This window comes from Aethalodelphis obliquidens, unplaced genomic scaffold, assembly GCF_003676395.1.
Source record: "Aethalodelphis obliquidens isolate GAN/ISIS:26980383/991018 unplaced genomic scaffold, ASM367639v1 scaffold29, whole genome shotgun sequence".
Taxonomy (NCBI): domain Eukaryota; kingdom Metazoa; phylum Chordata; class Mammalia; order Artiodactyla; family Delphinidae; genus Aethalodelphis; species Aethalodelphis obliquidens.
The window spans coordinates 7,417,263-7,444,378 of NW_020837973.1; the positions used below are offsets into that span (position 1 = coordinate 7,417,263).

Genomic DNA, 27,116 nt, shown 5'->3' on the forward strand with positions numbered 1-27,116 from the left:
AACTATATCTATCTATATCTATATCTACATCTGTATCTATATTTATAACTGTTATATATCTACATCAATATCTATGTCTATACTTATATCTACATCTACATTTATATCTATCTATCTATCTACCACAAATTATGTCTCAAACATAAAGCCAGGGAAGCTGAGTGAGAAAGTCTTCCAAGACACTTGATGTTTCGGTCTTTTCCAGATTACTCGATCCACTCACCTGGGCAGGGCAAGATGTTGCATTCCTGGTATTCCAGGGAGGGGCCCAGGCAAGGCATGCCCCCAAACTTGGGCTCCGGGTTGTTGCAAACACGCTTCCGGTTGCGAATGCCCCTGCTGCAGTCTCGGCTGCACTGTGACCATGAGGTCCAGGCTGACCAGGCCCCATTGATGGTGTGGGAGGAGTATCTCCCAGCACGCAGGAAATCACCAGAAAGGCCTGCAAGGGAAATCGCCAAAGCACGATTCTGTTAGGAACTCTTAGAGTAACCACAGTCCAAACTAACTTTCATTCTGTAGCACTGTCTGCTTTGCTTCTGCAACTATACTCTCAAATATCAGTGGAACACTTTTTACACACCTCAGAAGCACAAAACTAAATAAAAATAACATTGCAGTTTGCATGATAATCTCCTATAACTCAAGCTTCTTTCTCTGCAATTGCTATTAACAGGGGTGCAACTAAGAACTCAATTTGTCAATGTAGCAAAGTCCTTATACAAGTAATAGGGTTTTATGGGTAATAGGTCACTTATTGTTCTGAGAAATTTCTTACAAAGAAAATACGCCTTTCTCACTTCCATTGGGAATTCTACAACAAATTGTCCTTGTGCAATTCATGTTCATTTTGATGGAAATGCCTACTGACTTAAAATATGAAAAAATATTCAGTCATTTTCTCAAAGGTAGGCAGTGTGACACAAGTTTTAAGAAAAAACTCTCAAAGTATGCCATGAAGTTCTGGGGAAATGTGAGAAGGCAGATGTGTGAACAGTTCTATCCATTGTTAAGTTTCTTGGTTGTCTACTTAAAAATTCTGGCTCAGAAACCTAGGCAGATGCTCTTCAGAGAAAATAGATTAGAAACCTTTTTCTCTGATGAGAGAGTAGTTTGTGGTTAATCAATAAAGAACACACAATTTAGCCTAATTTCATGTGATCAGAGGCAAACAGGTCCAATTTTGTATTCTCAAGATATCAATACCAAAACGTATGGCTAGTCATTAGAACTTGAAGCCATTAAGATACAAGAAGGATAAAGTATTTTTTAAACCATGCCCACAATATACTTTTGGAGGAAATATAAGAAGCCTTTTATAAATGTTTATCAAAATTTTTCCTTAGTTTATATCATTTAAAATGAATATTAGTGTTGGTTTTATATGTATCTGAGAATGGAAGGATTAAAAAATATATGTTCGGATAAGAGAATAAAGTTAAAGAAACAATGTCATTCATTTTCTCTTTTTTTACTTTGATGTCATAAGAAGTAAGTTCACAGCCTGCTCTGAAATAAGGGAATAAGTGACTGAATTGGAGACAGGGTTGTCAGATTTAGCAAATAAAATACAGGAAGCCCAGTTAAATTTTAGTTTAACTGGGCTCTTCTATGAACTTAGAGATAAGACAGATCACCTGTCCCTGGAAGCGAGTCAGTCCCTATAGAGTCGCTTACTCACCGTCGGTGGAGCAGCTGCTGGTTCCATCACTAGAACAGTACCGCATCTCAATTCTCTGCCTTCCCACTTCCAGCAAGTTTGGATCAGGCAGGCGGGCCTTGCACGTGTACCGAAATCGCTGCTCGTAGTGGCCCCCATTGTCAGAGATGTTGACAGGCGTCCAGGGCGTCCAGGGTGTGGTCTTTTTCAGCTCAGGGCATGGGTTGGTATTACAAGGCTGGTACTCCTGGAGGAGAAAACACATGAAGTATGCTTATCATACTGCAGAAATAGAGCCAGGGGCATCCTTCCTTAAGTGAAGGAGAGGGCTCTCTAAAACTTCAGGTCCTGACACCCACCAGCTACTCTGCAAAGTTAAAAGCACACTTTTTTGTCAAATTAGGCATTGAAGAGAATGTTCGGTGTTCAAGTTAACTGCAAAGGAATCTGAACAGTTTCTACATCAACAATGAGAATGAGATAATAAATGTAATTGTGTGTGAATAAAAATGGTGATTCCTCCCAAATCATCTTCCTTTCATTGATAAGTGACCCAAAATGCTGAATATTCTGACGTTAACTTTAGCTTTTTTTTTTTTTTTAAGATAATAGTTAAAATGAGGGAACCAGAATTTGATTTTTGGACCTCATTATGTTCAGTCTAAGATTTATATTTTAAGCTCTGGATCACAGATTCAAAGTGTTAGAATGGTAGCTTTCCAGTTGATAACACAATACATGATAACTTTTGGTCTATAAGAAATTTTCACAAGATTTCCCTAGTTAATACATTGTTGGCATTTTTCAGTCTCACCTCCCTTCCCCAGTACCAGATACCTCCATTGTAAGCACAGCGGGGAGGACCCTGGCAAGTGGGACATGCCATTTTTGGGCGGTGGACTTTAGGACTATAAGTTTGGGTCTCTTAATCTGGCAAGAATTTTAAACATTATGTCTTCAGAAACACGACCAAATCTAAGGGGCACAGGGTTTGACCTTGAACATAGCACTAGATGTTTCATTAGAGGGAAAACCCACAACATATAATACATTCAATTATGGCCATACTTTTTTTTTTTTTTTCTTTTTTGCGGCACGCGGGCCTCTCACTGTTGTGGCCTCTCCCGTTGCAGAGCACAGGCTCCAGACACGCAGGCTCAGCGGCCATGGCTCACAGGCCCAGCCGCTCTGTGGCATGTGGGATCCTCCCGGACCGGGGTACGAACCTGCGCCCCCTGCATCGGCAGGCAGACTCTCAACCAATGTGCCACCAGGGAAGCCCTATGGCCATACTTTTAAAATAATTTTATTAATGTTAAACATACACAGAAAGGAAGAGTTAAATAGCTTTCTAAGATGTATTATGAAAAAGAGAATTGTTTTATCCTTCCCCCATCTCTTTCAGTTATCTAGATACTTATCCCTTAGAGCTAACAACAAGAATTTTCCAGCATCAGGCATTATCCATTAACTGTGCACGATGGGAAAAGATTTAGCTCTTTATTCTTTACCCCTTTACCCCTCTTCCTGTGTCTCCAACCCAGATGCAGCCTTCCCATCTCCCATCATCTTAATGTAGTTATGCTGCACTTTTGGTTAGATCCAAATCCAGTGTTTGCACTTATCGCTAAATGAACATTATCCACAGGTGACTGGTGCAGAGAGCTGATTGGTTTCTGTTTCGTGTCCATTTCCCTCCCAGTCCGACTCAAGGACTCGCCTGGTTTGTCGGGGTAGTTGTCTAGTTTCTATGAACTTGTCATGAATTCACTCCCCATCAGGTATTTTGACACAGTAGGAACTGTGATGGCTGGTTTATGCTTGGAAAATAAAAAAGTCTCGGTAATATCGTATAACTGAATTCTGGTAGGAGAGAAAGTAGCCATGTGTATCCACACCAGAAGCTTTAACTGGAAGCCTGTTAAAATATTTATTTTGTCATGATTCTAATTAGTCTAACTAGTTTTCTTTACGCAGGGCCTATCTTTTAAAATTTTTTTACAAGGGACAATACTCGAGGGCTCTTCATGTTTGTGACTTCATACGCTTCTAACAGAAAACATGTAGAGTAATCATCACCACTTTCCTGATTTAACACCTCTTGTTTCCCATCCCTGACCCACACTGATGCTCCCCAACCCCACACCAACACACACTGGAAGACAGATGATTTCATTTTCCTTTGTTTACAGCATGTTTTATTATGGCATCTTTTGGATGCTGCCTTTTAAGTGAAAAAATAATAACCCCAATGGATGCCATAAACTCAATCATGTGAAACACTAGACAGAACACGTGTGTGCTCTTTTTCACTGGAATGGAGACCACGTAATAGGAATGCAATCGGCCTTGTCTGGGACCTTCCAGGCCCAGTGTGTGGCAACACTGCCAGCCCCAGATTGAAAATGCCATATGCATTCCCTTCATCACTCTGCATCAGCCTGGCTGGGCAAGTGTCCAGGGGCGGCTGGCTCCTTGCCTAACTGGACTTAAAACATATGCTGTTTATGGACCCCTGCTTTTAGCATTAACAAGTTTGACATCACCTACAAAATAGTAAGAGCCCATGTCTCAATAAACAAACACAAAGGGTCCTCCCAGTAATTCTGAGCTTCCTCGCACTAGAAATTTCACCTCTTCTATGGAGATGAAGTTTTTTTTTGAAACGGATGAATAGAAAATATATTTTAAAGCCTGGTTGGCCTCTGTGTACTGGTAAAATGCTCAGAAGGGTGGGGGGATGGTGGCGGCTGTCACATGTCCCAGAGGTGGGTACACCTCACGGGTGAAGAAGATCAATTCAGGCCCGTTAGACCTCAACCTCTGATAACAAAGTCTGTCCTTATGTTCCATTAGCTCCTCACTGTACAAAATCCAACAGGAGTCTCAGGACCTCTCCTTTCAACTGCCTTTTAAGATTTGATTATGATGCATTCATTTAAAATATCAAATTATGAAATACTGAGAAATGGTCTGACTGATCTGTTTTATATTAATGACCAAAATTATAAAGTGGTTCAATCCAGTGGTGAGTAGTTGTATGGCTTAACTGAGCCTGTATGCTCCAATTTACTGAGGAACTGCTGCTGTGAGTAAAATAGAGAGACGGTGACAAGCCAAGCAAACCCAAATTTGAATGGAACTTGAACAGCATTATAGTTGATGCTTAAAAGATAAATTATTTTAAAAGGGATTTCAGGGAGCTAATTATTATACCTGTCACATAGGAGTCTTAATATTCTGGTGCAAAATATAAGATAAGAATGGTTAATAAATCAATCTCACTGCTGCTATATATCCAAAGGAATTAAAATCAGGATCTCAAAGAGATACCTACACTTCCATGTTCATTACAGCATTACCCACAATAACCAAGATACGGAAACAACATAAGTGTCTAGTGACGAATTAATGGATAAAGAAGATGTGAGACAGACAGACACACAAACACACACACACACACACACACACACACACACATACACAGTGGAATATTATTCAGTCACAAGAAAGAAGGAAATCCTGACATTTACAACAACTCGGTTGGACCTTGAGGGCATTATGCTAAGTGAAATAAGTCAGACAGAGAAAGACAAGTTCTGTATGCTCTCACTTATATGTGGAATCTAAACATGCCAAACCCAGAGAAACACAGAGTAGAGTGGAAGTTACCAGGGGTTGGGGAAAATGGGAAAATGTGGGTCAAAGGGTACAAACTTCCAGTTATAAGATTATCAAGTTTGGGGATCTAATTTACAGCATGGTGATTATAGCTAATGATACTGGATCCTATACTTGAAAATTTCTAAGAAAGTAGATCTTAAATGTTCTCACCACAGTAAAGAAATGACAATTTTGTGACAGGATGGAGGTGGTAGCTAATGCTATGGTGATAATCATTTTGCAATTTATAAATGTATCAAATCAACACATTGTGCACCTTAAACTTACATAATGTTATGTGTCAATTATATCTCAATAAAGCTGGAAAAAAATAAAAGAAAGACAGCAGCCGATGCAAGGACAAAAAAGAAAAACAAAAGGTCAAGAACAACAAAGGAAAAAATAAACATGGTTACTAGATCAATTTTAAACAGTTCTCCTAACATGTTGCCTATGTTTTATATGTCCCAGTCAACAGTGATACAACCATCCATTTAAAAGTTTAATCTGGAGACCTGGGAGGCACCTGCCTGTTCTCCCTCACCTCTAGGCCAAGTCCTATAGATATGGCCTCTTAGGCTCCTTCTCTCCTCCCCTTCTCAACTGTCTCTTTTCTAATTCAGGTCACCATCATCTCAGTCCTGTTTCACAGAATCAAAGCGTGTATTTCACTGACATTTAATTGTGTATTTATAAGTCTGCCTCCACAAACAGATTGTAAATTTGTCAAGAGCAAGAACTTTGCCATATTTATTTTATATTACCAGTCCTAAGTATAATACTATAATTTTTTGGTGAATGGATAAATCAATTCACAAATAAGCCCATTCTGGTGGAATCTACATAAATCTGGGGAAAAATTAGATGGTTAAGCAGGGCCCCATTTTGCTGTTTATTTTTCCTTTGAGAAAACTAAAATATCTTACATTCCATAGGTTGAAAGTAAAATAGATGGTAACAGGCCAAGAAAAATTTTGATACCATGTGTTTAGCACAAAATAAGAAAATTACCCTTGAAGTGTTTTCATCAATAGCTGAATATGCGAACTAAATATATTCTCGTATAGAACACGTATGGTTTCCATATGTACTTATCAAATTCTCTTTCGGTAACTAAGTTGTTACACTCTGAAACAGAAAGCCATTCTGCACCAGAGGAACAAGAGTAATGCAGCTGTGCTTGCGAAGGGCCAAGGTACTGAAGCATATGTACAGAGGTAGATCTGTGATCCCAGGAGCTTGAGGAAGCAGAGCACAGATTGACAGGAAATCCTGGAAATTAGTTTCGTGGTCCCAGCAAGAAAGAGAAAGAAAAGGGAGACAGCGCATTCAAAATTATAATGCCACGGAATGACTTCTGCTTCCAACCAAGATGGGGTAACACAAATGGGATGAACTCTTTCACCAAGAATAACTTTAAAATACATAAAACAATAGTTTGTAAGACATCGGACGTTAGGCAACGAAGGGCAGTGATCACCAAGTTTCGGAACCATGAGGTGAGCTCCACAACTGACCCAGCCTACAACCTGGAGAAGGTTTCCAGGTGATGGTGGAGGAAGAAGAGACCCAGGCACAGACTAGTGAGTGAGGAGACAGAACTGGGAGGTAAAGGAAGCCAAAGGGGCCGGGGTTCTCAGCAGGAGAGGGCTGCACAAAGAAGAAACTCCAGTTATGCACAGCTCCCTCGTTAGGTATTCAGCTGAGTGGAAACCCGTGAATGTATGTGTATGAAGAGACTACACATGGGTGGGGAAAGACCCACCTGAAAAGATCAGAGGGAAGAGTGCACGCCACTCACATAGGGCTGGGGATACTGCTTGCTCCTAAGAGCCAGACTGAAAAGCTTCATAATTCTCCTCACATCAGTTAGGGTACCAGGAAGGGTCTTGTCTCCACCGTGCGGAAAAATCACCCCAGACTAAACTCTGCTTTCATCTCAACTAACAAAGCTTACAAGCAAAACCCAAAAAGATCAAACTAGTTTCACATAACTTGATCTTGTCCCAAAGGACAGCTCTTGCATAATCTGGGGAATACAAAAGTGTCCAACGTACAACAAGGAAAAGGTCACAGTGTCTTAAATCTAATCTAAAATTATCAGGTATGCAAAGAGGCTGCTAAAAAAACACAACTTACACTGAGGAGAAAAATCAGTCAATTGAAATTGGCACAGGAAAGCCATAGATGACAGAATTTGTAGTTAAGAATATGTAAAACTGTTATAATAACTGTATTGCATATGTTCAAGGAGCTAGAAGAAAGACAACCTGTTAAGTAGAAACATGGAAGATATAAGGAAGAAATAAAATCAACTATACACAACATTCTATGAGGTCGACTTTAATCTGGTATAAAAAACCAGACACAGACATAAGAAGGAAAGAAAACTACATGTGAATATTCCCCATTAACTTAGACACAAAAGTGCTTAACAGGACTTTAATAAGCAAAACTCCAAACTATTTAAAAAGGTTAATAGCTCATAATTACGTAGGGAGTATGTCAAGGGTGCAAGGTTCATTAACATTTAAAATTGGATCAAGGTAATTCACTTTATTAACAGTCTAAAAAGTAAACCCATATGGACATCTCAATAGATACAGAAACGTCATTTGATAAGATGCCCAAACCCACTCCTTATAGAAACTCTCAATCAACTAGGATAGAAATAAATTTCCTAAGTCTGACAAAGGACATTTATTAAAAACATACAAGCAACATCTTAAAGGTTAAAGCCTGTATGCTTTTCTTAAAGCTGAAGAATATAAGATCAGTATAAAAGATTAAGTCTGTTTCTATGTACTAGCAATGAGGAATCATAAATTAAAAGAAGGCCATTTACAATGCTATCAAAAACATGAAATACTTAGGAATAAGTCTCATAAAATATGTGCAGACTTGTACACTTAAAGGAAACTTAATCTTCTAAATGATCTATAGAATCAATGCAATCTTAGTCACAATTCCAGAAGGCCTCTTAAAAAAAAATAAAATTTGACAAGCTAATTCTAAAATTCACACAAAAATACAAAGTATCTATCAATAGAATAGCAAAAGCATTTTGCAAAGAAAGGACATTGTTGGAGGACTTACACAACCTGACTTCAAGATTCATTATAAAGGTACAATAATCAAAATGCTGTGGCATTAAGATTGAAAGATTGAGCAAAGGAGTGGAATGAAAAGCCCAGAAATAGACCCACATGAATATGGCTTATTGATTTTTCAAAAAAGGTGCAAAGGCAATTTAGTGGTAAAAGCAGTCTTTTCATCAAATGGTGCTGGAACAATTTGATATCCATATGTGAAAACCTGAACTTTGATCAATAACTTGCTCTACCCATGATAATAAACTCAAATGGATCACAGAACAATATCTAAAAGCATAAAACATATAGAATAAAACCTGGGAGAATATTTCTGTGACCTTAGGTTAAGCAAAGATTTCCTAGATACAATGCCAAAAGCATCAGTCATAAGAGAGGTAAAAATAAGTTGTGTTAATCAAAATCAGAAACCTCTACTTTTGAGAGACACTGACTGTTAATAGAATGAAAGACTAGTCCCACATGGGAGAGAATATTTGCAAATCAGTTACCTGATAAAAGGCTCATACCCATTATACACTTAAAAACTTAAAACTCAACAATGAAAGACGAAAAACAGTATAAGCATTGTCAAGCGTTATGGAGAGACATTTCACCAAAGAAGATATACAGATGGCAAAAAAGCATATGTAAAGGTACTCAACATCGTTGTTTTTGTTTTTGTTTTTTTTTAAGAATAAAAGTAAATTAACACAGATATAGGGAACAAATGTATGGACACAAAGGGGGGAAAGTGGGGTGGTGGTGTGATGAATTGGGAGATTGGGATTGACATATATACACTAATATGTATAAAATGGATAACTAATAAGAACCTGCTGTATAAAAAAAATAAAATAAAATCCAAAAAGAATAAAAGTAAATTAAAACCACAAGAAACCACTACACACTTATTAGGATGGCTAACATGAAACAGAACAAAAGAAACCTCGAACCTGACAATATCAAATGCTGGTGAGCTTGCAGAGCAACAGGAACTCTCATATCCTGCTAGTAGGAATGTAAAATGACACAATTGCTTTGAGAACTATTTGACACTTGGCTAAAAGCTTAAACATACACTTACCATATGACCTAGACATTTCCCTGCTAGATATTTACCCAAGAGCAAAGAAAGGATATGTCCATACAAATACTTGTACATGAATGTTCACAACAGCTTTATTTGCAATAGCCAAAAACTGGAAACAATGCATATACCCATCAGCAGGTAAATATCTAAGCAAATAATATCCAAATAAGAGACTACTCAATAATAAAAAGAAATGGACTGTTGTTATATTCAACATAGAAGAATCTGTAAAGAATGGTGCTACGTGAAAGAAGCTCCCCAAAATGGAATGACAATGTATGATTCCATTCACATAAAGTCATGAAAAGAGAAAACTATGTAGAATCAAAAAGATGAGTGGTTACCTGAGACTAGGGAAGGCAGGGAGGTATATGAGGGAGGGGTTATGAAAGGAAACAAGGAAACTTTTGAGTTGATGAACACATTCATTCTCTTGTGTTGATGGTTGCATGGATGTACATATCTGTTAAAATTTATCAAATGCTAAACATGTGCAGTATATGGTATACCAATCATACTCAATAAAATATTAAAAGCTATGTGGTCACTGAAAGACAATTCTCTTTCTAAAAAATGGCGGTTATTTTGCTAATTTAGAAGTGATATTCAAAACAGTTGTGTTTGCACGTACCTGCACACAAACTAAGATTACAGTTATTTTATGGCGTTCATGCTGGAATATTTGAGACCGAACGTAACTACTAAGTATTTGTAGATAAATGTTTCACAAATACAAAATGTGCACGATCAAGCCAGTTTTACCTGTCATCCCACATCCTACGTTGTATGATATAAAATGTTATTTTCTATCACACGATCAGCCAGTGTAGCAACTGCCTGCTTAGCCTACATATACATGTGCATCAACTGCATTCTTTCATAATCTTATTCCTCTTACAATCGGTTTCTTTAGCTTCAGTGCATTTTCATGCTGATACAGGTCTTTGAACACGAAGGAGTTACAATTATCTTCCATGGGGTCTGGAGATGTTTGTGAGTCACAGGACGGCTTGGTGGAAATAGCACTCAGCCCCAAGGCCACCTTCTAACTTACTGTATAATCCTTGGCAAACCTTTTGAACATGTCTTAATCCGTTCAGGCTGCTATAACAAAATAGCACAGACTGGGCGGTTTATAAACAACAGGAATTTATTTCCCACAATTCTGGAGGCTAGAAGTCCAAGATCAGGGTGTCAGCATGGTTGGGTGAGGGTCCTCTTCCGGGTCACAGATGTCTCTTTTTATCCTCACATGATGAAAGGGGCTAGCTGGCTCTCTGGGGCCTCTTTCATAAGGACACCAATCCCACTCATGCGGGCTCCACTCTCATGATCTAATCACCTCCCAAAGGCCCCACCCCCTACTACCATCACCTTAGGCATTAGGTTTTCAACACATGGATTTTGGGGGGACACAAGCATTCAGCCCAGAGCAGAACACACTGCAACAAACACCAAATGAAGGGTTACACAAGATGATCTCAAAGTACTTAACAAACACATTTTGGAATCCACAATCTTGCTTTTAATCTAGTTGGCCAACCCCAAATAAATATTCAGTGATGCACTTGAATCTGGTTCATAGAAGGTAAAACGATTTGATATCCAAAGGCTACATGACAGTCTATGCTAGCTACTTTGAAGAGGGGATGCTGATTTAGAGATTTTAAAGAATGTTCTTGTTTTATTTCCATTACTATTATTAGTCATTAAAGGCCCAATGAAATAAAATAGAAATACTCTTTAAAATGTGAAAGCAATATTGGAACAAAAAGAGTGAATATTTTTAAGTAGAAAATCCCACTGTTCTATTGCAGTAACTGCTTGCATTTCAGCAGTCCTCCTCTGGGTAGCCACAGTCCTCTCTTTGGCCACGTTCATACATCTTTACTGTATCACTTGTTTGCCTAAGGGTCTCCGAATCCTGCAAGCGTTCTGAGGGTAAAGCCTGGGGCTGATGCAACTTCCCTCCTCATTTGGGTGACTGGCAGCACCTCTGGCTCCAAAGAGGGAGAGGATTGAGACGAACATCTCAAGGGCTTTCAAATGGGTGCATTTATCAATACTTTCAACAAGCAGTCAACCTGTGTTCTTCTAAGTGCAGAAAAAGCAGCAGAATACTCCTCTGCTTTCATATTGAAAAAAGATGTGTGCGCCTGTGTGTGTTAGATTATATGCGTGTGCATATCTATAAAAATGGAGCTGGCTTTCCTCCTTACACATACTTTTAGGCATTCCTTTTTATAACACTGTAGAAATCCCAAGAGAATAAGAAAATCAGTGCTGTCGCTGGTAATCTTTTTTTATTATAGAGGCTGTGATTTGTGGGCACTCTATAAACTTACATCTCAAAGGAGAAGATCCATTTATTTGGTTTATTCTCTCACTATCATGCCCTTAAATTCTTAGTCCCTGAGGGCGAACATCAAGAATTCAGATATCTTTTTTTTCTGGCAAATACCTTGCAACAAGAGGAGAAACTACTTTTAGTTAGGAGTGAAAGCCTACCACTGGGAAAAATGTTTCCTTCCCAAACTGACCATTGAAATGGGTGACCTTGAGCAAAAAATCCACCCTTTATTTCCATTCCTCCATTTTTAAAGAAAAAAAAGTGCTCAACTGTAATATACTTGCTTCAGAATAGTTGGACCTATTTTAAGAGTTCTTATGAGGAATTTCGGAAGAACAAGAGTAAATAACACAAACCAAACTGACGTTGTGTTATTTAAGATTGAGGCTTTGAAAGGACAACCCATGGGGCATTGCTTTTACACTAATACATGGGGGCAGTTGCCCTGGATTCTTTTTAGTACAAAAAAACAATAGTCACTTGCCTTCTTACTAGAAAATGATCGTGTGTGTGTGTGGGGGGGTGGGTGTGTGTCTCACCACCTCACTGTACATATACAACTGTAGAAAAACATGGCTTAAGAAAAGAAAGAACAAATACTCCCTATCATCATAGGATTTGGATGTTATGGTTATAGCCATATTTGTGTGGGCTAAAGTGGCTTAATTTCTTGGCAAGAAGATGCAAAATCAAATTAGATTAATGGAGTGGTTATGGAAAATTCAGTCATGAAGATACAGGCTAAAACCATACTCATGGCTTGGGCAAACCTTAATTAAAAAAATTAAATGTATTAAAAGCTGTTACTTAGCAGCCTAGGCAACCGTCGGTATTTTACCAACACCTGGTTATTAGTGTGTGGTTTGATAAGTAAACATTTATTTTATATATAAATTAATTTCTAAAATAATTTGTTTTGAGCTTTTGAGAAATGTATTAAAAATAAATGTGAGGGCTTCCCTGGTGGCAGAGTGGTTGAGAGTCTGCTTGCCGATGCAGGGGACACAGGTTTGTGCCCTGGTCTAGGAAGATCCCACATGCCGCGGAGCGGCTGGGCCCATGAGCCATGGCCACTGAGCCTGCGCGTCCGGAGCCTGTGCTCCGCAACGGGAGAGGCCACGACAGTGAGAGGCCCACATACCACCAAAAAAATAAAATAACATAAAATAAATAAATAAATGTGAGTCAGATGGTGCTGATAAATATATACAACTTGTTTTTACCTGACCATTGACTGCAAAATGATTAAATACCATTTTCCTTTTTTAGATCATTTGGGTGCTTTTATTTTTTTCTTTATTCTGCATGTGTAGCTAAAAGAACATAGGCCAAAACAGAATGGTAATGTCTTTTTCTCTTTGCTTACTCAGCTGACATCAGTTTTCTTCTGCCTTTCATCAGGCATGGAGGGTTGAGTACTCCTACTTGGAGCCTTGGGAGCAGCTGGTCTATTTGTCATCAGTCACCTCCACATGCTTCCTTGGTTATGGCACAGCTATGATCTTAAGGGTGCCCTGACAGTAAGCACCCACTCGCAGACTCTGGGAGGCAGAATTCTCACACGCCCCCAAGAGCCCCACCACCTGGGTATCACATCTTATGTAATCCCTTTCCTGTGAGCGTGGGTGGGTTCTATGAAAATGATGGCATAGTGAGGTTCCTCCTAATCTAAGACCTCCTTGTAGTGGACAAAAGACAGATTCTCCTGCTGGCTTTGACAATATTGGCTGCCACATTGTGAGGGGACCACATGGCTAGGACCTGAGGGCAGCCACTGACAACATCCTCCTACCTACAGCCAGAAGAACACGAGGACCTCAGTCCCCGAACTTCAGGTCACTGTGTTTGAGTGAAATAATGTTGGGTAAATGTCTTTTGTCTAAGGGCACGAACAGAATTTAAGATGGTGTTCTGTTCCTTCTATGGAAGAGCTTTTCCTAAAGTGTATCTTCGTGGGGTGCTCATGGCACTACAGAGACAAAAGCATCTGTTGTCAGGAGGGACTGAGAAGCTCTGGGTTCAACAGAGTTAAACAGGTTTCATCAAACCAGGAGTGCTCAGAGCTGATCTTGGAGCCCTTTTCTTAGAGCTTCTCAGGGAACCAGAGTGGAATAGAGGGCACCTCAGCAAATGCTGTCAGAGAGGATGCTACCGGGAATCAAACAAGTTCTCAAAAGGTGAGAGCAGTTTTCTCATCGGAGCACTGATTCTACAATCAACTTTATTGATTCAAACTGAAAATAGGGGTGTATCCCCAGAGTTCTGAAGTTGTATGGAAGTCATCCCTCTTCTGCCAAACCTAACCAGGATTTAACAGACTGAGGATGCAGTCCTACGTTCATAAGATCCTTAGCCCACTTGACTCCATGTTCTAATCAGGAAAGCCATCTAGAATATCCCTCTCCTTCAAGCCTGTGGGTGGGCGGCTTTCCAGAAAGTGTATGAGGTATAGGGAGCTGGTACTTCATTTGTCTTGCTCCTCCAATGACTTCCAGTCTGAGGTTATCTATAAGTGGGCTAATCAGTTCTTATTGTGAAACTCTTCACTCATTTCCAAGTTCATTGCCTTATGTGATAACCAGGGGAGGCCACCAGGTCTTAACCTTAACCTAGGGCCTCAGCTTTCTCATCTGAAAAATGGGCACATAAAGAAACATCATTGGGACTTCCCTGGTGGCTCAGTGGTTAGGAATCTGCCTGTCAACGCAGGGGACACAGGCTCAAGCCCTGGTCCGAGAAGATCCCACATGCCGCGGAGCAACTAATCCTGTGCATCACGACTACTGAGCCTGTGCTCTAGAGCCCGCGAGCCACAACTACTGAGCCCACGTACCACAACTACTAAAGCCCATGCGCCTAGAGCCTGTGCTCCACAACAAAAGAAGCCACCACAGTGAGAAGCCCGCGCACTGCAACAAAGGGTAGCCCCCGCTCACCGCAACTAGAGAAAGCCCACGTGCAGCAACAAAGACCCAACACAGCCAAAAATAAATAAATAAATAAATAAAATAAAAAGAAACACATCATAATTATCGGGGACTGTTAACAAGATAAGGTGTTCACAGTGATTAGCAGGGATCCTGGCACATGGGGCATCTTTGGTCTGCACAGAAGCCTGGAAATGAAGATGGGATGAAGAACGTGAAAATATTAGGCGTTCTGCAAAGTTGGTCACTAGCAATCTTGAGAAATCACCCTCTGTCCAAGAAAACGCGGATGGTCACAAAAACCCCTAATGATCCCAGCAAGGTTACACACAAGGGAATGGATTTGCCTACCTGACAAAAAAGGTTTAAACTTAACTTGCATCCAAGTTTCCAGGTACATCATTTCACTCGCTTGGGAATGTGATCATCCAGTAGAAAATTTCTTCGAAATTTGTTCTTAACTCAGTTTACATGAAGCTGACTTTCTATCAGTTCACATTCCTTAAATAATTAGTTAAGATTTCATGTCCTAAAAGATAGTAGTAGGAACATTTATTTAATCTAAAATTCCTACAGCATGAATGATGCATTTGGAACACTCACTGCTAAGGTCAAAGTTCTTCTGTCATTTCCTTTCACCAGTATGGAAATGTTCAGAACTCTTGGGTATTCTTTTGGCTGTCTAAGCTGGGATCCCATCATTTAATGGATCTGGGAAATGAAAAACACGTATGTTTTATCAACATCTTTGCTTAGAATTTAAAGCACAAGGAACCCTTTTTTGGCTCGTCTTTTGGCCAATTTACTTTGGGAAATTATGTTCCTCAAATAAAGTTGTGTAAATGACTTTCTTCTTATAATTCAGATTAACTAGGTTTCTATTACCTCATGAGTCTTTCCTGCCAGAAATTATGGGTAATGTCCTAAGTATCTAAATTTAAACAATTATATTTTTGAAATTAAAAGTCAAAGTAATATTGTACAAATGACGTTTTCAATGAACAACATAGTCATGAAAATAGAAGTATCATGTTATCCATCCACTCATCCATTAATCTTTATTCCAGTCATCACCATTGGAGCATCTATACCTCGTGCAAGATGCTAAGCTACATCCTCAGGGGGTCTTAGATGTTAGTGGTGAAAATGAACAGGGGAAGTTCAAGGTAGACATGTGAAAGTGCCATTAAGTCCCACACCAACTATGTATTATGGGAATTAAGATGCAGGGGGGACTTGATCTTAAACCACATGAGGACACAGTAATTGACACTGTGGCCAATGCCATGGGCCACTCGGCCTGGGGTTCTGTGTCTGACAGATCGACCAGTTTTATACCAAAGGATGTATTACTCCCCAGCCACAGCATCAGAGGTTGGACGCACCCAACAGCTTAGTTGCCTTGAGCAACCAATTCTGGCTAAATTATCCATGCCTTCCTAGTACGATGTCACTGCTAATACAAAACAAATGAAAACCCCAGTGCAATCTTATCCACTTTAAGTTTCAAGTTTTGACTACAGAAAATAAAAAACTAACAGGTTAAAATATAAGTTGTCAAAAGAGTTGGGTATGTGTCCATATTTTTTCTTAATAAAGTTAAAATTCGTTATGCTCCAATTTTATAAATGTTCAGAATGTATGCACAGGGTCCCAGCAGCAGGTCTGATGAAAAGAGGAAAGTGCGACAGTAACCTGCTCAGGACTGTGGTCACAACTGATGGCCAAGGGTCATTCCAAGGCCTGGGTGGTGTCTCCAGATCTTCCTTACTCTACTGGCTTTCATCTCAAAGCTGGGAGCTACATTCACAAGAGACCACCAACCTCCCAGCAAAGGAGACGCGTTTCAACCTGAGGATAAAGGTGTTGCTCTTTCTTGGTAGAGTCACAATCTCAATGCAGTAATATAAATATATAACGACTTTCCTAATATCGTTTTCAAATAGACTATCACAAAAGTGAATGATGTTTCTCAAATAAACTATCACAAGAACGAATATTCTGTCTAAATGAAGTGACAACATCATAACACAATCATTTGTCTAAGACCGCTCTTGATGGATTTATTTCTAAGATTTATAAACTTCTCTCCCAGAACTTAATTTAACAGTTTATTGATGTCTTGGGGTTATAATTAAATTTATTTATTACTGACAATACTATTAATACATTCGGGTTGTTGCTGTTGCTGTTTTCCAGAGCCTAAACACATTTCTCACGTTTGCTTGAATTTTTTTTTCCGTGACCTGAGTTTTCGGCCACAGCTCTGCTGTCTTATGCCCCCGCTTCTCACGGCCCTCTTTCTCCCTCCATCTATGTGATATTCTGGACAATGGATCATTAAGCTGATTGGAGCACACAGCAAAGAGAACAGGCAGAACTTGTGAGGCCTTGGAGTCTGTGCCACAAGGCTGGACAGCAAAACCTTTGTACACACCTGCTTCCTAAACCTGGCCTGACCCTGGCTGCCAGCATTGATGTGGCGGCTTTCCCGTTGCTGAGGACTGCGGTCGAATTAGGATATTTAAGATGTTAAGTTCAAACTTATAAGTTAAACAGTTCTGGCCTTGAATATCCTTAACATGTGGCTATGATGCAAAACAGTTTACCTAGAAGTTTGCTATAAAAAATAATTGTCCAAATCCACTTTTAATGACTGATCTACATTATGGATTTTCATCTACTTAAATACAATTTGAACATCTATAAATTCCTAATATACAATATGGTGATTAAATTATTAAGTGGGTAAAATTCCATCAAATCCATATATTGGTCAAAGATATTTATTTATCCTGACATAATTTGTACATTCCTTAGATTTTAGCCATACAAAACTTCCCCAATTGTCACTATATAAACACACTTGTATGTGTGTGAGTGTATATATATATATATATATGAAAATAGAAAAACTTATAATGGAGGTCACTTACGTGGAAGATTATGTGAAGATTATCTAAACCAATAAATGTGGCTACAAGTCTCTTGTTCTAGAATGTTACTTCTTTAATAAAGCAGGGATGTTTCTTGTTTCTTATTTAAAGTTATCTTTCAGGACTATAGAAAATGTCCCAGTTAAAATATTTAGGATTCTGTACTGTGAATGACTTTAAAATTCATTTTTTCTCTTCTAGGAAATGTTGTAAAATTTAAGCAAGACTACTGACTGCTTTCTGCTTCAATTTATATTCATTTAGGCCAAAAAAAAAAAAAATCATAAGGTGGCTGAATAAAAACTCCTGTCCTTCCAAAATATGACTGAAGTATCTCTAAATTGCTTAATTTTCCTACAAATATAAGTATATTGAATAAGAAAAATAACTGGTACGTTAGGGTGACTATAGACATCTAAGTTTTCTCTTATGTTGTGACAGAAAAAAGTTTCGTTTTCTTCTTTTTGATCATTCCTCAGTGTTAGAGGTTATTTGGCTTTATTATACCATGAAAGGTCCTTGCCCATATTCAGACAGAACATTACAGTCAGGGGAGTGAGACGTGCGGTTTTTTCAAACAAGAGTTTATATGGGCAGGCAGGAATGACACCAGCAGCTAGAAGCCTAAATATGTAGTAATATATGGAATATGCAGTTATATATGAAATATATATATATAATTTCACAAAATTATAGTCAAGGTCACATACAAAGAGGCTCTACCGTAAGACAGTCTGAATGGTGGAGGCGGCAGCCTCGACAAACGCTGGCTAATTACATTTCCGTACATTTTCCGCATTTCCGTGACTCCATGTTACCAGCAGGATAAAGCCCAAAGTGCTCAGCTTTCCAAACTCAAAAAATTAGATCCACTGCACTGGCTCAACCCCTCCCATCCTGTGGCCTGTATCTGAGCCATGTGGCAGATACATGTCTTAAAGACCCACAGATACACACTGTGGCTTCAGGCCTCTCTGCCTTTGCTGCTGCTGCCTTTACTGTAACATATGATTCTCCTATAGTTACCTGAAAACACCACTCCCTCCTTCACGTCACATTGTGCCCTGGAAAGTAACAGACGAAGGATGCAGCGCCACAAGGACCTGCCCGCACAGGGGTGTCTCCAGTGATCTGTGAAGACACCTGCTACCTAGTTCTTGTGTTCTGTTTCTAGCTCAGCACTGGACACTTGCTGCTTGTCACACAGCAGAAGACCTCCCGGCCCTTCCTCCATCAAATATGACACTAATGGGGTCCATGCATCTGAAAACCAGCCTTAGCTCTTGTATTTTTGATAACTTTTCCTCAACGGTCCGCAAAATCTTTAAAAACACGGAATAATCTTTCAATCAATAAACAATACACGAACAGACAAAGATCAAGCGGCCATGGTTCAAGTGGGGTAGGGGCCAGGAGCTCGTCCAGCTGGGCAACAGCCCTGCCCCCAATGCCACCTACAGGGGCTCAACGGGGTGCCCTTTGCCAAATACATAATAACGTCTGGCCTACGGCTAAAGACTGGCCATTAACTAGTAGCCCCTGATCTTTGAGACACAGGTAAGTGAGCTGGCAGGAATCCTTGGGATAAATCATTCCCATCCTTGACCTGACAACTCTTATTTCTTTGCCTTGTTGTACTGAATTGGCCATGATCTCCAGAATAATATTAACATTAGCAGTGCTGGCAGGAATCCATGGCTTTTCTTTGACTTTAATTGAAAAGCTTCTAACCTTTCACCATTATGTGTGATGGTGTTTGCTGTATCATTTTAATAGGTATCCCTTGTAAGGTTAAAAAAGCTCCCATCTGGGCTTCCCTGGTGGCGCAGTGGTTGAGAGTCCGCCTGCCGATGCAGGGGACGCGGGTTCGTGCCCCGGTCCGGGAAGATCCCACATGCTGCGGAGCGGCTAGGCCTGTGAGCCATGGCCGCTAAGCCTGCGCGTCCGGAGCCTGTGCTCCGCAACGGGAGAGGCCACAACAGTGAGAGGCCTGCGTACTGCAAAAAAAAAAAAAAAAAGCTCCCATCTATGCTTTGTTTGTTGACTTTTTAAAAAACTATTATGAATGAGTGTTGAATTTTATCAAACATTTGTTCTGCATCTATTGGAATGACTCTGACATTCTTTCTTCTTAATCTTATTAATATAAAATATATTATTTATAAATTCTCCATTTGCTCATTGTAAATGTCACACTATGATATGAACATATAAGTGCAATGTAAATATTTATATATGTAAAATTTATATTTGTACATAAAGTCTGATGAATTAAGGTTGTACAAGGTTGCACAATATGTACACTGCAAAAAAAGAAGATCCTGGCAAAGGGGCACGTGAGAGCTGAAATTCAGCCTGCATCTTCTCCTAAGCCATGAGTTTTGGCAGAGGGCTGTCTGTCCTCAGAGGAAGGAGCCTAAGAACCTGCTGGCTGCCTGCCAAGACCTGAGCCTATGCCGTTGTGACCCTCAGAAGGGGAAATATGTACTACTTCACACAAAGGCACTTTACAGGTTAGCAGTGCTTCTGGGGCTCATCCATTTCTAGCCCTCGAGGTCCATGTCATTTACCAAGCAACTCAACCACTGGATATCTTATCTTGGGAGAACTTGCTACAGGATCCTCTCACTTTTAAACAAATTGTCCCTTTCTGTCTACTGCTCAGAATCCCTGCCACCATCTCTACGAGCTGGCACTCTGATTTTTAATGCCTTTCCCCTACTCAAAGAGGTGGCCACGAGAAAAGGGACACAAATGTTTACGTGAGGGAGAGAGATACAAATACAACTTAAAATGATGAAGACCTGACGCTTCTTGAAAATATGATGATGGTTTGGGGACCTCTGGAGAGAATGCTTGATCTCTGCTCCTGGTTTAAATTTGTGACAGTTCTCCCTTCATGTGAATTTTTCCAGGGCCTTTCACACAATTCATTGAGCAGCTAGTTTGTGCCAGCTACCGAGAAGGTGCTGAGGATGCAGGGCCGAGCCTCAGAGACGGGGCATCTGCAGCTGGTGGCTTGGAATCTCACAGTGTTCTCTGCAAAGTATCCCCAACCCCCTGGGGAATCTCCCCTCGCTAGTGGAGAGGACCACAGAAAAAGCATCACCCAGCTTTCTCGAAATTCAGGCTCACCAATGATTTCACCCTGGTCCAGTTACAAGGACATGACTGACAACTTAAAACTGTGCCAAGCAAAGTTCTGTCTTCCACTGAGACATAAATAGAATGTTTGCAAAGTGTCAGATTGTAAACCTTTTTTTTTTTTTTTTTGGCCGCGTCTCGCAGCATGCAGGATCTTAGTTCCCTGACCAGGGATCGAACCCGTGCTGCCTGCAGTGGAAGTGCGGAGTCTTAACCATTGGACCACCACGGAATTCCCAGACATGTCTTTTATAACACTAGACCCTTATCTTTTTTAACTTGAGTACATATGCTGAAAGTTAATTAAGATGCCTTTCAAACAAATGTGGCAAAACCCGATAAATGTGTAGTAAACTCATAGCCACACCTACTCAGAGGCCTCCCCTACACAAATATTAGTCTAAAAGCAACAAAAGGGAAATTTTAAGTTCTGCTAAAGGACAAGGAACAATGAGTACTGGGAAAAAAGTTACAACTTCTATGGATTATATATATTTTTTTGCCAAGATCCCAGTAAAAGATAGAAGTGAAGAGTCAGAATTTGAAAAATTGACAATTTGTATCAGGATGGAATTGGATTTCCTTTGGCCAGATTCCTTTCATTAGGCTGTGACTCCTGGGTCACATCTAAGAATAATACGATCTATGAGCAACAAGGATGACGAACAAGAGAGAGCGGGAGAGGCCCTGAGAAGGTCATTTAAGACATATGCACCCAAGGAAAAGGCTGCCAAACCCTCACAAAGGCGCCCACATGGAATGAAACCTCCTTAACAGCCCCAGGAATTGGGGTTTACAGGACCTAGAATCAGCCCCAATGGACCAGAAGTATGTACATTTCCAGTTTACTGGCTGTGCAGGCTAAAGGACCCGTTTGCTTCAATGAGATCCGCAGCGCATGGAAAACATAACAAATGCACTGGAGGTGCTTAGGCAGATCTCTATTCCGCAGGGTAAACAGGGGGAGTCCCTCAGTGGATACATGGGGGGTACCGGAGGCAAGGCACCCCAACGTGCACCCTCGGGGAAACGCCAGGGCCTCAGCCAATTCTAGTGCCAACCCCTCCTGTTGGAGCAAACTAATGGGGACACCATTTGTATTTGAAGTCCCACTGAGCACTCGTCTTCCTAACTCTCAGTAACCCCTAAAACACCCAACTGACTTCTCCTAAAATAGTGAGGTGGGGCTTGTCCAGGGAAACCCATCCCGTGTACAGGGGGCTTAAAATTGCAAACTTGACTCCTTGCATCCTCTGGACACCTGTAGCTTATATTCAATATGCCACTGTCTACCAGGAGTTTGTGCTATGGGGTTGTTAGTATTTCTCGTCCCAGGCTGAGAGCTCCTTGAGGTCAAGAATAGCAGCTTACCCAGATTCATATTCCACCCAGCCTACATCCCAGGCCGTGGCTCATACACAGAGTTGTTCAAGACTCACTTGTCGAGGGAATAGAGCTCGACTCAACATTGACTGGGAGCATGAAGTGCCCCAAAGGAAATAATACAACATTTGACTAGCGTGCAGGACGATGGTCTGCAAAGGGCTCAGGGCCATTACATTTAATTTCTTATTTACAAAGGAGAGCTCAAATATTGGAATCCGTGCAACTTTAAAACATTAAATTCAGATTTCCTTTTCTAATTGGGTGCTCTGTAATAGTTATATGTACTCAAGTCTTGCCTATGGGGGCGTGAGAAGGTCTTGGAAGGTCACTGCCAAGTATAATCTAATATCAAAACCAATTTTAATGAACTTCATACACTATTACTGCAGGCATACTGGCTTTCAGTGCCAAATTTGATTCATTTGGAGCAGCCTTGTAAAACTAATTAGGAAGAATTCGAAATAGTTTAAGAATATGAACAAGAAGTGAAATGTTCCTAAGCTAATATCATGGAAAGAAAAATTAAACATGAATGAAAGGCAGCTCCACTGGGGTATGAAGAGTCTCTGTGAAAGAATAACCACAAAATATGTTCCTTTATAAGAAACTGTAAGAAATGAACCAAAGAGTAGACAAAAACAATATAATGCACAAGAATGATCACTTCGTTTGAAAAGATGTTGCTAACGTTTTGCCAAATTGCCATCATCTTTTAAAAAAATTAGTACATAAATTTAATAACTAGTTTCATTTATTCATTTTCTTACACTCTGCTAGGTATTGAGGATATAATCGCAAATAAAATAGATATCGTCCTTGACTTTAAAAATCTCAAATATCTTCTTTTTTGGTATTAAGTTTAAAAACAAATTAATTTATCTCATATTAATGTTATGGAACTTCCCCCTTTGAAATAGGACTAAACTCAAGTTTCTATGACATATTTGGGGGCAACACTGACCTTAATTTATATTTTTTTAGGTTTATAAGCACCTACTAACGTTGAAATAACGGTTGTGGGAAAGTAGCAAATTTAAGAATAAGGACTATACATCTACACACCCACACGGATTTGCACGCCTAACATCAGGTATGTATTTACAATTAGATGGCTGCTTTTAGATAGTAGAATCTAGACAATTTTTTTTTCTTTTTTGCTATAAGGAAACATAATCGAAAACATGATGTGGCTTACCTGCTTGAAATCACTGATGGGTTTATATTGTGGAAATATTAACACAAGAAAGTTATCCTAGCCCCAATTATGTAACTGAAGTAGCAAGTAAGTAAGAGTCAAATGGCTATCTATGCCCTTTAGTCTGATACCCAAGACCTATCAGGAATGAAACACCTTACTTTCCCTGTCTGCATCTTGCCATATTCCTTCATGCATCCTCAACCACGCAAATGACACTACTTGCGGATCGCAGTGTATTCCCCACGCCCTTTGATTCACAGCCTTCATTCATTTTTCTTTCACAGAGAAGCTCCCATTCCCATCTCAACTTGGCCAAATCCTAGCCACACCTTTGGGACCCTTGACCAGCCAGCCAGAGGTAACCTCTCCCTCCTCTGGACTCACTGTTTTCTCTTAATGGTTCCATTGGCATTCCTGGCTTCTTCCTTATATTCTGGCCATTAGGTTTATATTCTTCTCCCTTGGTTCGGAGTTTTCTTGTATGCATCTGCATACCTTCATCTTCCATAGGACCTCGTACAGTTCTTTACACACAGTAAATAGTCAACATTTTTGGTTGACTACTTATATAGATGAAAAGATCTGAAAATTCTACAGAGGGTAGAATGGAAGACATGAATCAGTAACTGATGTCATTGAGAATGTGCTTTTCTTCCATATGTAAAACCGTCTAGAAATTAACAACTACATATGAGATCACACCAAGCTTTAGGGAAATCAATTATCAAACACGACTCATGTAACAGGCAGAGTTCCTTTCCACCCTTCACTTTCAGATGTCAAGGCTTATCCCTGAAAGCTATTAGCAGCGGCAAGAAGGTAAGAGAAGGAAATCAATTACGTAAGCTTCCTAAGGAAAACTGCTTGGCGAACATCAGAGAGCTCCTCCTGATGTCTGGATTCCATCTGTTTGCCACTGCTATTTTTGTCTCTCTCTCTTTTGAGAGGCAATGCCTCATGTGCTCCTGCGGAGTCTGAATAATTTTATAAGGTAGATTCCACAGCTTATTTCTTACAGCCACTGCCATTTCTTTTTCCCACATGATGACACTCGAGTTCCTTGAAAGACTGCTTTTCAATAGTTGTAAACTGGGCAATTTCATGGGACTAGGATAGACTGGAACAGATGTGGAAAACCTTTCACATCATGATAGAAGCAAGATCCCAAATAGTAGTGTGTAGGATGTTACTTTCTCACGCAGCTTGGCTTATATAATAATGCAAGAATGTGACATGGTACGAGCCAATTCCATCTTCAAGAGCCTTTATTGCAACTATTTCTTTCAAACCAGAACCTCATGAGATTCTGCATGTCAAACAGATCTTGAAAAAAAACACGCTGTGGAGTGAAATGAACAGACAACTGTTCTAAGAATGTTTGTTATTATAGCACATCCTTAGATCACAGAGCAAAATAGTTCAGCTTTTTAATTATTCTGACAAATGCTGAAGGCTTCTAAATGGAACCTTGTATTTCTACTTAGAAAAAAATCTAAATGGAGCAGTAGCTTCTTTATTCTTTCTTGTATTCACATAGATGAGTTCTGAGCTAGGCTTTTATGCTTAGAAGATTTGAGGATTAATAAAGGGATAACACTTGGGCAGAAAGAAACCATGGCATCTGTGAAAAATACTCAGTGCTTTAAACCATTTTTTTTCACGTTCCAACATCTGTTACTTCCTTCTTTACTTAATTACAAGTTGCTTTGAAAATTATTATGTATGTGTGTTGTTTTAACAACTGAAATTATACATGTTCAGTAATTCCATTGGAGGCACTCAGAAATAATAAAAAATAGGAAACGCAAATCTTAAGCAAAACACCAGTTAAAACATATTGTTGATATAATTAAACACTTAAGCTACTTCCTCCAAAAGGAACAACTGTAGGCCATGAATAAAACCAAGTGACAAGTATAACAAGTATAACGATCAAAACTTATTTTAAAACTCTCTGGCTGCAATAGCATACATGTGAACTCTTTCTACAACACACCTCACTCTTGTTAAATCAAAATTGGCACTAAAGAATGTTTTGAACGACAGCACCCACAAACCAAAACAAACTAATGAACAGACTTGTGCATGGACCAGTTCAGGTTAAGCTTCACAAGTGAAGACTCCTTCCCAAGTTTTAAGCAGGAACCATGAGTCCCTTACTCACTGTGGTATCCCCAGAGCCTGTTATAGGGCAGAAGCTTAATAGTTATTCAATAATAATGGCATGAAAATGAGTAAAAAAACTAAGATGCTCAGATTCTAGCTACATTAGTATGAGCGCATGCAAACATCTATTAAGACTGTGATGTATGCAGGTCTTGCAAACCTGAGTCAGCACAAGAGGCACAATCAATTAAGCAAATGACAAAAGGCTTTGCCGATCGGAGGGATGTCTCCCCAGGCTTTTGTTTGCTTGTTTATTTCCTTGCTTTTAGAGGGGATTTTAGAAATGAGTCAGCTGAGTCAGTATGTTGGCTTCTATAACACAGAACCTACAGTAGATCGGACCCCGGCTTCCCTCCATCTTTCCCATCAGTTGGTTGAGCAGAGTTAGTCTCAAGTAGAACCACAGGTCTCGGATTGGGATGGCTGGATGGACAGAATGTTCTCATGCAGCCATGGCTCAAGATACTGTAAGATATGAAAATATCTCCTGGAAACATGGCCCCAGCCTGTGCAGTGAGGTGCTGGACTGAAATATGATTTTTTTTAAATTGGGGTGGGGAGGGAAATACCCAAATGCAACAGTGCATCCTTGACGCTACAAACTGCACATGGAGGACAGGAAGTCCTCAACTCCAAACGAGAAGGACGGCAACACAGCACATCATATAAAGGCCAACTTGACAGGATAAATAAATTGCTTTTTAGAAACTATGAACAAGCAAAGCCTTTTCAGACTCCAAGAGAGCGTTCTCTTTAATTGCAGTGGCAAGTGCCCGGCGCAACCAGAAGGAGACAAGGTGAGCTACAGAAATTGACCAAAAATAAGTGTCCAAATTGACAGAGACATCAAATCGACTAAATTACCCCAGGAGTGTTCTCTGTGGATAATCCACAATTAGCCCAGAGTGTCAACAGGCCTACCAAGACTGAAGATGCATTTGGAAAAGACTATTCCCTAATTGTTTTTATAGGAACTTCTACTAAGGCTTTACATTTAGAAAGACACATTCAATTACTCATTTTGTAGCAGGTAAAAATCTGGCATCATTTCAAAGAGGCCTGGGTTTCCTATAGCTGAGTATTTATTTATGCCATTAGAAAATCAGTTTCTTCTGTGTGTACTGTGTATTTGAGTAGGCCTCCAAAAGATTTTTAAGCTCATGGTCATTTAGTGGAAATTGTTATGGCTGAGAATTCTGTTACGGTGTTTCCATAAGTAAATTTTAGGTATTTTAATATCAGGTATTGGAAACCCTTTATTGTGGAATTTATTGGTAAACTGTCAAGGAAGAATTTGTGTGTGTACGTGTCTGTCTGTCTCACTTAAGTCACTTTTACAACAGAAGACCTCTATTCATGAAAACTTCTCTTTTCAATTAACTTTGCAATCACTGTATTTGAATTGTTATAGGCAGAAACAAACCTGATTCTTTGCAAAGAAATCTGGGCAACAGACGCTTCCAACATTATAAATAAAACATTTTTGTGAAATGCTCCAGATCTC

General features: G+C 39.7%; 1 protein-coding gene across 7 annotated transcripts in view; it reads right to left on the bottom strand.

The window, feature by feature from the left end:
- SEMA5A (semaphorin 5A) overlaps positions 1–27,116 on the bottom strand; it is a 477,675-nt gene that overhangs the window by 26,393 nt on the left and 424,166 nt on the right. For all 7 annotated transcript variants that reach the window (XM_027125304.1, XM_027125302.1, XM_027125301.1 and 4 more), the window contains 2 exons: positions 1,682–1,907; positions 224–442 (listed from right to left, as the gene is read on the bottom strand). In XM_027125304.1, the coding sequence (XP_026981105.1) occupies positions 224–442; positions 1,682–1,907 (445 nt within the window). The remainder of the gene's footprint in view (positions 1–223; positions 443–1,681; positions 1,908–27,116) is intronic.